This window comes from Neolamprologus multifasciatus, chromosome 12, assembly GCF_963576455.1.
Source record: "Neolamprologus multifasciatus chromosome 12, fNeoMul1.2, whole genome shotgun sequence".
Taxonomy (NCBI): domain Eukaryota; kingdom Metazoa; phylum Chordata; class Actinopteri; order Cichliformes; family Cichlidae; genus Neolamprologus; species Neolamprologus multifasciatus.
This window is the reverse complement of record NC_140450.1, coordinates 25,692,075-25,704,937: the sequence shown is the minus strand read 5'-3', so window position 1 is coordinate 25,704,937 and position 12,863 is coordinate 25,692,075. Positions and strand designations below refer to the sequence as shown.

Here is a 12,863-nt window from a genome sequence, read left to right as displayed (position 1 = left end):
GCAAATGCCTCCGCCTTCAGAGCCATATGTTCCTGATGCTCAGGTACCAACACCACCAACCTGCTGAGCATTTGATGTGATGTTGTTTGCTGTGTCTCTGTGCTGCTGCTGCTGTTTCTCTCTTTGCTCTCCTCTCTCTTCAACCAGTCAAGATAGATAACTGCACCTCTGTCACCAAGAATCTTAAGGTTCTCATATTTAGAATAGTTTACCATACATTGTTAAATGGCAATGTTTTCAGCTGATGTTGTGTTGATAAAAGCAAAATAAGTGGGACATAATCCACTTACTTCATCCACTAATGGAGTGAGGCTGAAGAGAAAACAGTAAGCCTGTTTGCTTAGCTGGCCTGCCTGCAGTCCAGACCTATCACACATTGAACACATTTGAGGCAATATGAAATTTTTTAAAAAGTCCTTATTTGTTGAGGAGCTGATGATGCAACATCTTAATAAACATGCTGATGTCCTAACTTTATTGACCATTTTGGTGCTGAAAGATTAAGAGTATTTCTTTTTCATCAAAAAGAAAATAAAAACAGTTTGTAAACTTTAACAGATTTGCAACAATTTTCACATGTTCCTTTTTTTGGGTTAGGTTTGTTTTTGGAAATGCGGTAGTGTCCGACTTCTCGTGAAAATGGGAAGGAAAATTGACTGAAACTGAACATTTATTTAACTCAAGGTTGAAAGTTATCAGAAAATAAAAACAAAAAAAATAAAAAATGTAACCAATAATGGCAAATGGATTTTCTGTTGAACTGGTTACTTTTATACTCGTTTCTTTTGCAATTGTTTACCAGTGGTGAGTCGGGGTGAAACGATGTTTATTGCTTTTTGGTTAAGAGCCCAGGGGAATTTATGCATTGCTGTGGAAGTAATTAACAGAGATGGAGGGGTACAGCAAAGGAATTCCAAATGAAATGACAGCTCACTCCTCACTATCATACATTTACATTTTTCTTCTCTGTTGCTCATTTTTGTGGCTCCTGCTGAATGTTGTCCTGGGGAGACGAGTATTTTATGGTCAATGCAACTCTTTTATTTCTATTACCTACAGCACCGACTGACACTTTCCCTAAAGGCTTGCCAAAAGAAAAGCCATCGTCTGTGCTACCGTATGCTAATCTAAACATTCTTGAGACTTCTTAGGACTTTATATGTGCTCATTATTGCCCTGGGAAAGTCAGACTCATAAGTCACTCTCAAACCAGTGTCTTTCTGTGACTAATATGTCCGGAGCCATGTCCCGTTTTGTAGTCTGCTTGTAGTCGAGTCCTACTAATTAATGGCTTTTGATCGCATGGCAATTAACAGTCCCTATGGAAACTTTAAAAATAATGCTGGCATTTGCCGAAATCTATCCTATGACTGTTAGCTATCGTCACTTTAGCTTTAAAATTTATTTGCGTTCATAAATAAAAGTGCAAATTGAAATTTTCACCCAGATACCTGCTGGCTACACCGATAGCACCAAATAAAAGGTCCGTTTCCCTCAGAGGCTGAGTCAACAGAGTAGCTGAATTACTAATCACAATTCTTATACTGTAGTATCATTTTACGTCTGCAGCCCTTATTCAATTTTACTTGGCAGCGTCAAAATGAAATTTAATTTGAACTAAGATGCGTTGTAAAAGCCAGATGCTCTGAGATGAAACAGAGACACGTTGTTTCCTCCTGGGAACGAGAGAAGGAAAAATTAAATGTCTTTTCACCACCGGTACATTTGTGTTTTTAATTTTTTTTTCTAAACAGAAACAGCATCATCCTGCAGTCTGGTATAGCATTTTATCTCTTGTTGTATAATATATAGTATGATGTCAGCCCCTGTAAAAAGGCAGTCAGACAATCAGCACTCGAGAGGACCATAACTTACTTTCTAGTTCAAAAGCAAACATCGTTTTTGTTTTTTGTTTTTTAAAGACATTCTAGGTAGGATCAGAGTCTGGAAATTGCCATGCTTTCTCCTTGCCAGTCTGTGCAGTCCTGACAGGCTTTGACAAAGGGAGCTGCAAGTTAACAGACTTGACAACAAGAGCCTGTGACAACCATACAAATTAAGGATGACTTATGATGAAGTATTGTGGTCTGAGAGGCAAGACAGAAAGTACCAGGACTTAATTTGTGTCAGACTAGCAATGATTGTAATGAATTCCTGTGGTTGGCTTGGACTCAGTGCCAAGGTCTTGAAAATTCATGCAGCGAAGATCTTGCATGTAGATTCCAAATATGCGGTGCAATCATTTATTGTCGAACCGCATCTTAAATGTATTCCTGTTGTTCTTTTAATGTGAATCATTTCTTCGATTATGTGTCCTTGTCAATTTGGTGGATAACTTGCTATTTTTGGTCATAGCTCTGACCACAATTTTCAAGTTCATTTTATGCTATAGGGCTCTCAGACAAGGCAGGCTGATCATTTTATCCATACAGTAAATGACCTTTTATTGAGGATGTCAATAGGAGGATCTGGTTACCTATGTTGAGGGAGAGGGAGGAACTTAATTGCTCCCAGTGAGTGCAGTCTGAGGACTTGATTAGACCTTGAACCCCTTCTCATGTTTTTCATTTGTGTGGTGACGACCTTCCTCCTGCCTGAAATCAGCCCGGGCTCATTGCATGTCCACCGCTCTCTGGAGATTCATGCCCCAGTGGCTCCAACTGACTGCTGGCTTCATTCTAGTAACTCTGAAAGAAAATCTGTTAACTATTTTTTTTAAAAGCATAGAGCTCATTATATTAATCCAGAAAACTGTCCTTCACAATTTATCTTGTGACAATAATCTAAATGTAGCAACATAGGCCGGTGAAAAAGGAGGGATTATTTGCTTCTTCTTTTTTAAAATCAATTATATTGTATATAAAACACCAGTTATAGTGTATCACTTCCTTGACAATGGAAAGTAAATCTACTATTCTATACTATAAAATAACTACTGCGACCAAATCAGATGAAAGCGGGGAGAAAAAACAGAAATCACAATTACGGCGCTCAACTGACCCACCTGCCATTAGCAAGATGAATTAGCTGGGTCCATGCTAGTGACAACAGCTACAGAGGGAAAATGATCCTGGTGCCTCATAGACCTGGGCTCTCAGACACTACCAGGAAGCAGACAGGGGCCACTTTGAGCCCGGAGACCCAGAGAGAGAGAGAGAGAGTGGGGGATAAACAAGATAAACACATTCACTAAAGCAGCAGTGGTGTAAAAGACTGATGGGGGTTTACATGTCCAGTAAAATGCTACACCATGCTACAACCATTGTGAGTAAAATCAGTAACTTTGTTTCCTATTAGAAATTGGAAACATGGCCAGAATGGAGTGGACAATATTTGTATGGCTGACATCACTTTTTTAAGGGGTAAAAAAAAATCTGTGATTCACGAGTAACAGTTCTTCAAGACAATCTTCCATGTCTATTGCTTCAGATTTGACTGCCAGGGGTAACGGGATGACTGATTGCATGTTAAATATGACATCATGCCAATGGGCAACTTTTTCTGTGCGTTGCACCAGTGAGGTCACTGGTCTCCTAATGATTTCCTCTGGGTTCAAAACCAGCCTACTCGGCTACAGCCGCTCCTCTCGTGCTTTTTAATCAATAGTCGAAGATAGTTGCAGAATGTAAAGTATGTTGCAATTCAGAGTCAAAAGAACTGGAAAGTGCCCTTAGATGTGATCACATTATGAAGCAACCAGATAACAAACACATTATTTAATTCAGTCAAATGATTGCATGGCAGGCTGGGAATTTTAAAGAGAATTAAAATGATCAGCTATGAATATTTTTTCATGTTAACCTGTAACGAAGGTGGTGTAAAGGTTTCTAAAATCCCACTGAAGTGTCTGTGAGAGAAAACTGTGCGATGGTGTTTGCCACGGTTTCTGGACAAATATGTCCTCGGTATAACCGCCTCACATCTGTATTTGTTCTGCTCTGAATCATAGGTGGCCCAAAGCTGTCTTGATAAATAGCTACTCCAGGCAAGTATGGTGTATGCTCTCTGACACTATAGGTCACATAACCTTGTTGTCGGGACTAAGACTAATGCAATGTGAAGTGTCAAGTTATTATACTTAAACTAGACTGTGGAGCAGAACCTGAGCCACTGTGGTGATAGCAAGTAGGTGAAACAAGGCAAGGTGAATGTAAAAAGGTCATAAAAGGAGAAGATACTGAGCAAATGAGAGGGGATGGAAGGGAAAAATATTCGACACTGAGCGGGTCTTGTCGGAGGTGAAAAGGGGCACCGAGGTTCTCGCTACTCAACGTACATCATAATTGGCTGCTCAGAGCTGGAGCGATGCAAAACACAATGCTGACTCGCAAGTCGCGCACGATCCCAGGAAGGGAATCTGTTTGTTTATTTCAGGAGAACTAAATAATGCAGTAATAATCCTCCTCACCATGTCTCCCGAGCAAATGCCTCAGCACCTGTCAAGAATTTGCAGTATGTTGTCTGTTGAGAGAGTTGCAAGAAGAAAACATGCTATTATTACAAAGCCAAGTAAACTAAAGTAATTGTCTGCAGATGGCAAAAACAAGCCACAGCTGTTAATACAGTGTGAAACATAAGATATGAAATATAAATGTAGCAACGAGGGACTGAGAACAAACTGCATCAGACCAAAAGCTAATGACTTCCCATTACACAATGTAGCCTATAGCCACACTGCAATACATAGCGAATGGAGGATGGAAAATGTGCTGTAAAGACTAGCTGTTATTCCAAGTAATTACCAGAATCAAAGTCGCTAGCTGGAGGATTTTAGGTTTGAATCGATTTCACTAAAATGAACATTTTGCCAGTTTATTATAAAATGCAATATGGTGTATGTAGTTTTTTTTTATAGAGTAGCGGCGCATTCTCTAAATGATTATAATTAACACAAATACATCTCATTAAAGCGTTGACACACAAAGTAGAATAATAAAGTCAGCAGACAGCTTAGCATAGCTTAGCATAAAGACTGAAAATTGAGGCAACTTCAGCACATGAGCATTAAACCACAACTTTATGTTTCAGAAATAGCCAGGATAGCTGTTTCTCTCTCTGTATCTAATCCTTATGCCAAGTTTAACTAACTAACTAGTAGTCATTGGTGTGAAAAACCTTGCAAAGAAAAAAAATAAAAGATTTTCCAAAATGCATCTATTATAAAACATGGCTTCACAAAGCATCTCCAAGTGAACCAGCAGGTGGTTCACAAAAAGAACACAGGAAGCAATCACATGCATCTTATGAAGCAGTTTTTTTAATATGTGCAGGTGAGAAGAAGTCCAAAAAGTCTTTGTAGATAAACATGTTGCCGGTGAGGGGGGGTTAACGCCTGTTTTTGCAGGAACAAAGGGTGAACACAATAAGGTTCATCCAGCTTGGAAACCTCACACGTAACCCTGACTGCAGAGCTTCTTTAGCAGCGTGACGGGATTCTGAATATTTGAAGAAGCTTTTGATAATCTTTCTCAGAATGGTGCCTTCCTTCTTTTAAATCGTCTCACCTCCACCACATGAAAACGTAGCGAACGATATTTAACAGACCATTTAATGTATTAGGAGAAAAACATCAAAGGAATCTATCACAAACACCTTGTCACTTTAGGTAGACTTGTCACTTCTTACCTTTTTTAAAGCTTGCAAATGAATTTAGTCTGTTGTCTGGTATATTTATTCAGTGACCCACTTTCCTAATCTTAAATTAAAAAAATAGTAATAAAAAGAAATTGGTTCAGTTGTGTTATCTTTTTTTCAGAAGTTGACAACAGGCTTGTTTGTTTTTGCATGTCAGGGTATATGTTGAAGCAAAGAAGGCAAAGAGAGACGAGAAAGGAGACAAAGCCTCGAAATATGGGATATTTACATGCTGTAACTCTGAGCCCCTTGATGCTCAAAAATTATGAAGTTACTAGATACAATTAAAATATGTCTTTAATATATATACTATTTTATGCTGTAAGGGTTATGAAGACAGAAAAAAACTCTTCGAGAATCAAAGAGAATAAAGCTGAATTCCACATAAAAAAAATTTTTGTTTCCAAGTCTTCAAGTGTCCCATGATCTAAGTCAAGCTGACAGCAGACATGGAGTGACACCCAGTGGGGTCTTCTGCTGCCTAAAAGTTCGATCCGTGCATTCAGAGATGCTCTTCTGCATACTTTGGTTGAGGTTATTTGAGTTAGTTTTGCTGTCCTATCAGGTCAAAGCACTCTCCTCTGCCATCAACAAGATATTTTTGCTTAGAGATCTGTGGCAAATTCGATTTTCTTCGTAAACCCTGCACGTGGCTGTGTGGGAAATTCCTAGTAAATCATCAGTTTCTGAAATACACATATCAAATCAGCATTTCTTTCCCCCATGCATTGAGTTTCTGGCCTGTGATTGGCTGATTAGATATTTGCATTAAGGAAGGCGTGAACAGGTGCACCTACAGTAACAAAGTAGCCACTGAGCCTTTATACAGATGGAAACATCTGTACCGCTCTGACAGAACATAAAATTGAAACATGAGCAGACTACTGTAGGATGTTTTCAAGCAGCATTGTTTTTTATATAATATAATATAATATTTATACCTCTAAAACATTATTCGTGCTTTTAATACAATATATTTATTTCTTACTTGTAAGTATGAGGGAGTCAAAAAAAATTAAAATAAAATAAAAATGAATATGAATCTCTTTTGTTTGCTTTTTTCTTGTTTGTATGATTGTTTGGGGTTTTTTGTGACATGGTGTGAGTGTATTTGAGCAGCACGGAGGCAGCACTTTGTTGCTCACACGCGTCTGCTAAGAGGCAGGGCAAACATCTGTCTCCTGTCTTAGCCTTCACATATATGCTTTTGTCCAAGCAGCTATGATAAGCCACCTTCAGTTCAGAGGAGAGAATACGTGCCATCTTAAAGTAATCTTTCAGCACCAAAATGGCTGAATGGGTTGAAATGAAATTGAAAATGAACTTCTAAAGATGTAAAGAGAAGCCAGATCAAATGTTAATTAACTCCACTGTTTTAAGCTCAAAGGCCACTCAGGACTCATCTCTTAATAGAAGTCACTGCGGCTGAAGAGATCAGTGCAGGGAGGCTATGGTCCATTATACATCTGCTCAGTGAATCAAACTCCTGCACACTACTCTCAGGCTACACTGCTCTCTTTATGAGCATCTTCCAAAGCAAAGTCTATCAAAATTATTGTCCAAGGGTGGCAATTAGCGAGTTAGCCAGACCCTTCTCATCCAAACATTCTGTGCTAAATAAGAGCTACGGCACTATGTCTTCAGTGTTTACATGTAGGTTACTGGATCTTGTGTGCTTTTAAAAGAAAGAAAGAAAGAATTTTAAAAAAGAGTTTAAAAAAGAGAAAAGAGTTTAATTACATATTTAAATATCCTATTAAAATAACTAAAACATGATTTCTTAATTATGGCTCTATGTATAGAATAACAAATACATTTTTTTCCATGAAAAACAGATGTTCAAAGAGACACACGACTACTCTAATTTGCATTCTTCAGTCACTGTTTGGCTAAAGAGAATTGTTACGCTCACATAGAAGTGTACACTTCTCAATATGATGACTTAGTAAAACACGGCTTTAATAGTCAAAAGAGAGATTTTATAATTGTGGATAAATGCAAAAAATGGAAATGTCCTTATGATTACATCACTATGATAGTGTCATAAAGCACTGATTAAAACTAAAACAGCTAAAACAACAGAATATAAGTAAGATTCTCACAAGAAGTAAAACAAGAACTGAAGCCAGTCTTTCAGAGGACTTTTTTTGTCTTTGTTTTTGCCACACTGCTGAACCTATTAAACAATATAATGGCTGTAAGCTTCTTCCTCTTAAAATCTCTTCATTGGGTATTGGTATCATTTGCACTTGACACCACAGATGCTTTTAGATTTGAATGCTTTTGGAGTTTAACTGTTGATTATATTTTTTAATAGGATTTCCAATTTTTTTTTAAAATGCATAGACTATTGTTTATTAACTCATATTATCTTACACAGTGCTGTTCAAATCTTCAAATACAAATTCAGAAGATTTACATATACTTTCTGTTTTTTATCATATTGCTGCAACCTTTGATCGGCGATCAAAGCACCAACGTACACTTGTAATTATTCTCTGAAATCATTGATTCCAACATTATAGTGTTAATTGTTGATTTGACTAAAGGTTAACAACATAATGCTGTTTATGTTTTAGGGCATTTGTGTGTACATTTGAATATCAAGTCATATTGAAGAGAGGAACAATACGTTTGGCAGCTCATAAATTTCAGTTTGAACTTCCTACCAATTAAATTGAGCAAAAGTGTGATGCAATTACATTTTTATTTTTTTTTACATTTTAATATTAACAATCACTCTGTTGAAACACAGTATAACATGGGTCCATGAACCAAGCATTGCAAGGCATAAATCATAACGTGACAAAATTACATTTTATATTTAATCTAATACGAACTCTACCTTAATAATACAAATGATATCTTTCTCTAATTTAATTGGCCCTAGCTTGGTGCATATTGCTAATATAATTCAGGATTTCCATATTTAATGATGCATGCCTTTCATGGTGAGTTTTACTTAGAAAATGTCGTCTTTAATGAACCTTAGAAAAACCTCTAATAGGCATAATCTTAGAAAATGTAACTTCTTTATTTAAAAGGTTCTGAGAGCAATTTTGCTGAGTGCAGTACTTAAAATGTAATAGTTGAAGAACTGAGGAAGCAAATGCATTTGTAAAGCTAGAATAAGCAAATAGATTGCACTCTGAATGGCTGAGAAACACTGAACTGACCTCTACATGCTTTCATGGATCCTTAGAGTGGATCAGAAAAGGATCATATGTAAAAAAGGGCAAAACTGTGATTTTAATTTCATCTTCTAAGAAAATATGTGTGCATGTGCACAGAAATCTGTGACATGGGTGTGTAGTATTAGGACAAATGCAGAGAAAGGTGTTCAGTGTTTTTGCCTGGATGAGTGGACAAATATGTTCTCCTAGAAATTGCCTGTGCATTGCACTTGAATCACACTTATGCTGTTACTTCTTTTTTTAACTGTGTGTATCAAAGAAAAAAAAACAAACTTGTACATGTTCTTTGAACTTGCTGCTTGCTGGGGATGCTGGGAGTATTTGTTGCAGCACTTTGTTGAAAATCTAGAGGGATCCATTTCTGAAAGGGACAAACTCTGGACACGAGCTTAGTAGAAAGACAAGAATGAAGAACTATGCTAAGAAAATGAGAATAAATGGATGTCAATTTCCATGTGGAATTGGTAACCAATGATCCATTAAGCCAGCCTTTCCACAAAAGACAGACAAAACAGCCTGAATAAGAAGTGCCTGACATTTCAGTTAATTGCACTTTGTCAGTTCTACAGTAGTTACAACCCAGGTCAAGTCCTCAGCGTCTACCCACAATATGTAAAGCAGGCAAATCCATACGTGATGAATAAATAACATGATTTTATCTTTAATTTGTATTTAATCTATCTAAAAACTAAACAGGAAATGTGTTTAAAAATGAGAAGAAATGGCTTTTAATGACTCTGAAGTAAATTGCATCCCTTGTTGAGAGTTCACAGAGATGGAGAAGAGAGCCGAGGTTCTACTTACCAGACAAGCGTTAAGGGAAAAACTAGAGACAACAAACACACCCCCTTGCTGTCATGAAAGCAAAAGGTTTATTCATGTTTGAAATTACACAACTACCACAAGGAAGACTTTTCAGTCCAGGGTGTAGTCTGGTTAGAAAGTAACACTAAACATCTTTAATACATTAGAATCACTGCCACAAATCATTTGTCATGACTTTTCAGTTTCAGAATCACATACAATAGAAAAAAGAGAAAAGAAGTCTTGAACCCTGTTGAACAGAGCTGGAAATGTACAGTTCTGAATACTGAAACCTCTATGCATTACAGTTTTTATAGTGATTTTTTTGTCTTTTTTCTCCGCATGATTTAGTAACAAGATGAGCAACATTCAAAATGTTCTTTTTTTCCCCCTCCCTTCATTATTTACAACAGTTTTAACTGTTTGGTGTTAATTTAACAACAATATTCGCCACACGCCCCCACCCCTCCCCGCGCGCCCACACCCCCCAGCCGTATAAGCCACAGAGCAACAACATCTTCAGCCACCCAACCCCACCCCCTCCCATCCTCTCCCCGTCTATTTTCCATGGTATTAATATTGTTATTTCATTGTTTTGTTTTGTTTTTATTTGTTATTTTAAGTTGCACAGCTGCAACATCATTTTATTAAAAGATTAAAATATACATTAGATTACATAGAGAATGAAGAGTTTACAGTGTTACAAGATGTGATCAAAATAACTACATAAAAACATTAAATAAGGGCCAAAGAAACTGTGGTGGTGATATGGTTTAGAGGTAGTAGGTGAGCGCTCTAAGCTACAGAAATGTTGGAAATGATTGGTTTCTATGAATGAGGTAATAAAGCTGGGTATTGATTGGTGGGGTGTATAATTACTCTTAAGCTATATTATGTACAACTTTTCCTGTGTAATGGGGGCCTGCTCCTGTGTGCCATGTTGTAATGATCTACTGTCCGTGTGTGTGTGTGTGCTGTCGAGGGGGGCTTCCATAAGCAGTACAAAAAAAAAAAGGTTTACATATGTACATACTAAACATCAAATTATAAAATATGCAGTGGTGTCATGTTATAGTCAAGCAATCAATTATGCTTCTTTATGTTCCAGAGTTTGAATAGTCATTTCCTTGTACTAATGTATACAGCTGTAAGGCAAAAATAAATCTTGAAAGTAACTACAAAGCTGCCATTGAGCTGTCAACAACAGCATTGTTGAGTTGCCGGACAAGACTGCGAGCACATTACAGTCAAAGAAACAGCTGCTTTAATCTCTATGTTGTAAGGACTCAATTATCAAAATGGAGAGCGGCAATTAAATCAAGAATCGAACAAATGGGCCTTTAAGGTGTCATAAAATGTCACGGAAAACACACGAGTGTCATCCCGTACTTTTGAGTGGAGATAATTATCCTGAAAGCTTACTGTTATTTTTGTTTGGAAATGTGCATGTGTTTACCTCTACAGTGAACCAACAAATTAAAAAGAAGAAGAAAAGCATGGTGTGTACACTTGATTGATTTATGAAGAAAGAACAAAACAGCTACCGGGAAACACTTGGTGTTCATAATGGAGGATGGAGTTTCAATGCGTGCAACACGGTCGTGATACATTTTAAGATACGTGAAAACCAATCTGCTGTGAAAGTTTATTTTTCAATATCCTCTTCAGGTGGTCAGCCAGTTAAAAAGTCCTGCTAGAGGCGAAGATGCATTAATAGCGGATCAATTCGAGGTATCGGAGTGCACACTTCCAGGTCCTTCTGTTGGAGATATTACAGAAGATGGAGTCGTTGCATCTTGCCATCCCCCATTAGCCTTGGACACAAAAAGGTTGAGATTACAATCAAACACTCGATGCAATATGAACCTGGTAAATTCTAGACACTCCAAAAACAGAATATGTAGATATATAGACTGATTGCCCTAATGTGTCAGTTGATATTAAAATGTTGCAGACGCAGTTAGTCTAGTCTCCGTGTTACAGTAGCATCAGCAAAGAGACTCTCAAAAACAAATTTGTCCTGTGTCCCGACCAATGGGAGCGATCCCTGAAATCAGTGTCTAAGCAGATTTCAGAAGCGACCGACAGCTTGTCGCTACATATTCTCCTGTCAGTCAAGAAGAGGGAGGGCTTGGGCTGCGTGAGGTAGGGAGAGCTGAGGGAATGTGACAGGGCAGGGCCTCTCCAAGAGAGCCAGTCTTAGCCAGCCTGACTTTGCTTTGCTCCAGGCGTGACCTAGCCTTTACTGGATCCCTCTACGTCACCACCAACACAGCTAAAGGTCTATGCGAATATATCAATAGTGCATTTTCTGGGCTATGGCTAAAAACGGCTGCTTTTCCACAGCTTTCTGTTCAGAATATGTTTTTTACTTTATTACTCTTTGTGCTCCGATCCTCTCTTTTCATGTGTTAAGGTTATTCGACTATTAATATTTTAGTAGGGATCACACTGAGCTCTGCTGAGCCAGTAGGCACAGGTCTACACTGCACATGGAAGTGAGAAACCTTGTGAGAAAGAAAGAAACACTTGATCCTACAAGGAGTTGACATGTCTAAAGAGCTTATAGCAATAAGGCTACAGCAAAGCCAAAATGACACCAACAGCACAGAATTGCTGGCAACAGCCGCCACCGTTTGTTTATATTAAAAAAAAAAAAAGAAATAGATTTTTTAAAAACGAATTTAATACCTTATTTTCATGCTTAACTCTTACATACTATTAAGACTGTGAATATCTGTGCATTTCACCCAACAGGCATGCTAACACAAAGAGAGCAAATGTTGCAGTGTTGATACAGTGCCGAGAGAACGAGCTGTCTCCTCCTATTTCTCTCTCTTTCTCTCCTTCACTCTCCATCCTCCCTCATCAACGAAATTAATCTTTACTCTGATAGCTTCAGATTATGCGCTGCTTTACAAAAAGGCGCCGTATCAAACCTCATCAGGGAAGAAGAAATTCATGTCTGGAAAAAGGCTGCGGGCAATCACGTGATCATATTTTATCATGAAGATAAGTCTACGGAAAATGCTGTGAAGCATTTCAAAGCAGCTGAAATGCAACAGATAGGGTGTGTTTTTTTCCCCCCTCCAAATCTCATTCTTGGTTTGAGTCAAACAAAGTATTAAAAGCCGTTTATTAAAGTAAATCTGACTTTATTCACCTGCTGTGTAGCATATTCTTTATTAAAAGCAGCTTTTATTTAGATCAGGTGACACAGTGATGTGACAC

At 37.8% G+C, this 12,863-nt stretch overlaps 1 protein-coding gene across 7 annotated transcripts in view; it reads right to left on the bottom strand.

Annotated features, from left to right (window-relative positions):
• Positions 1-10,009: 10,009 nt before the first annotated feature.
• pbx3b (pre-B-cell leukemia homeobox 3b) overlaps positions 10,010-12,863 on the bottom strand; it is a 57,661-nt gene continuing 54,807 nt past the window's right edge. For all 7 annotated transcript variants that reach the window (XM_085180225.1, XM_085180227.1, XM_085180226.1 and 4 more), the window contains one exon: positions 10,010-11,446. In XM_085180225.1, coding sequence (XP_085036351.1) covers positions 11,354-11,446 — 93 coding nt within the window. In that variant the 3' untranslated portion in view covers positions 10,010-11,353. The remainder of the gene's footprint in view (positions 11,447-12,863) is intronic.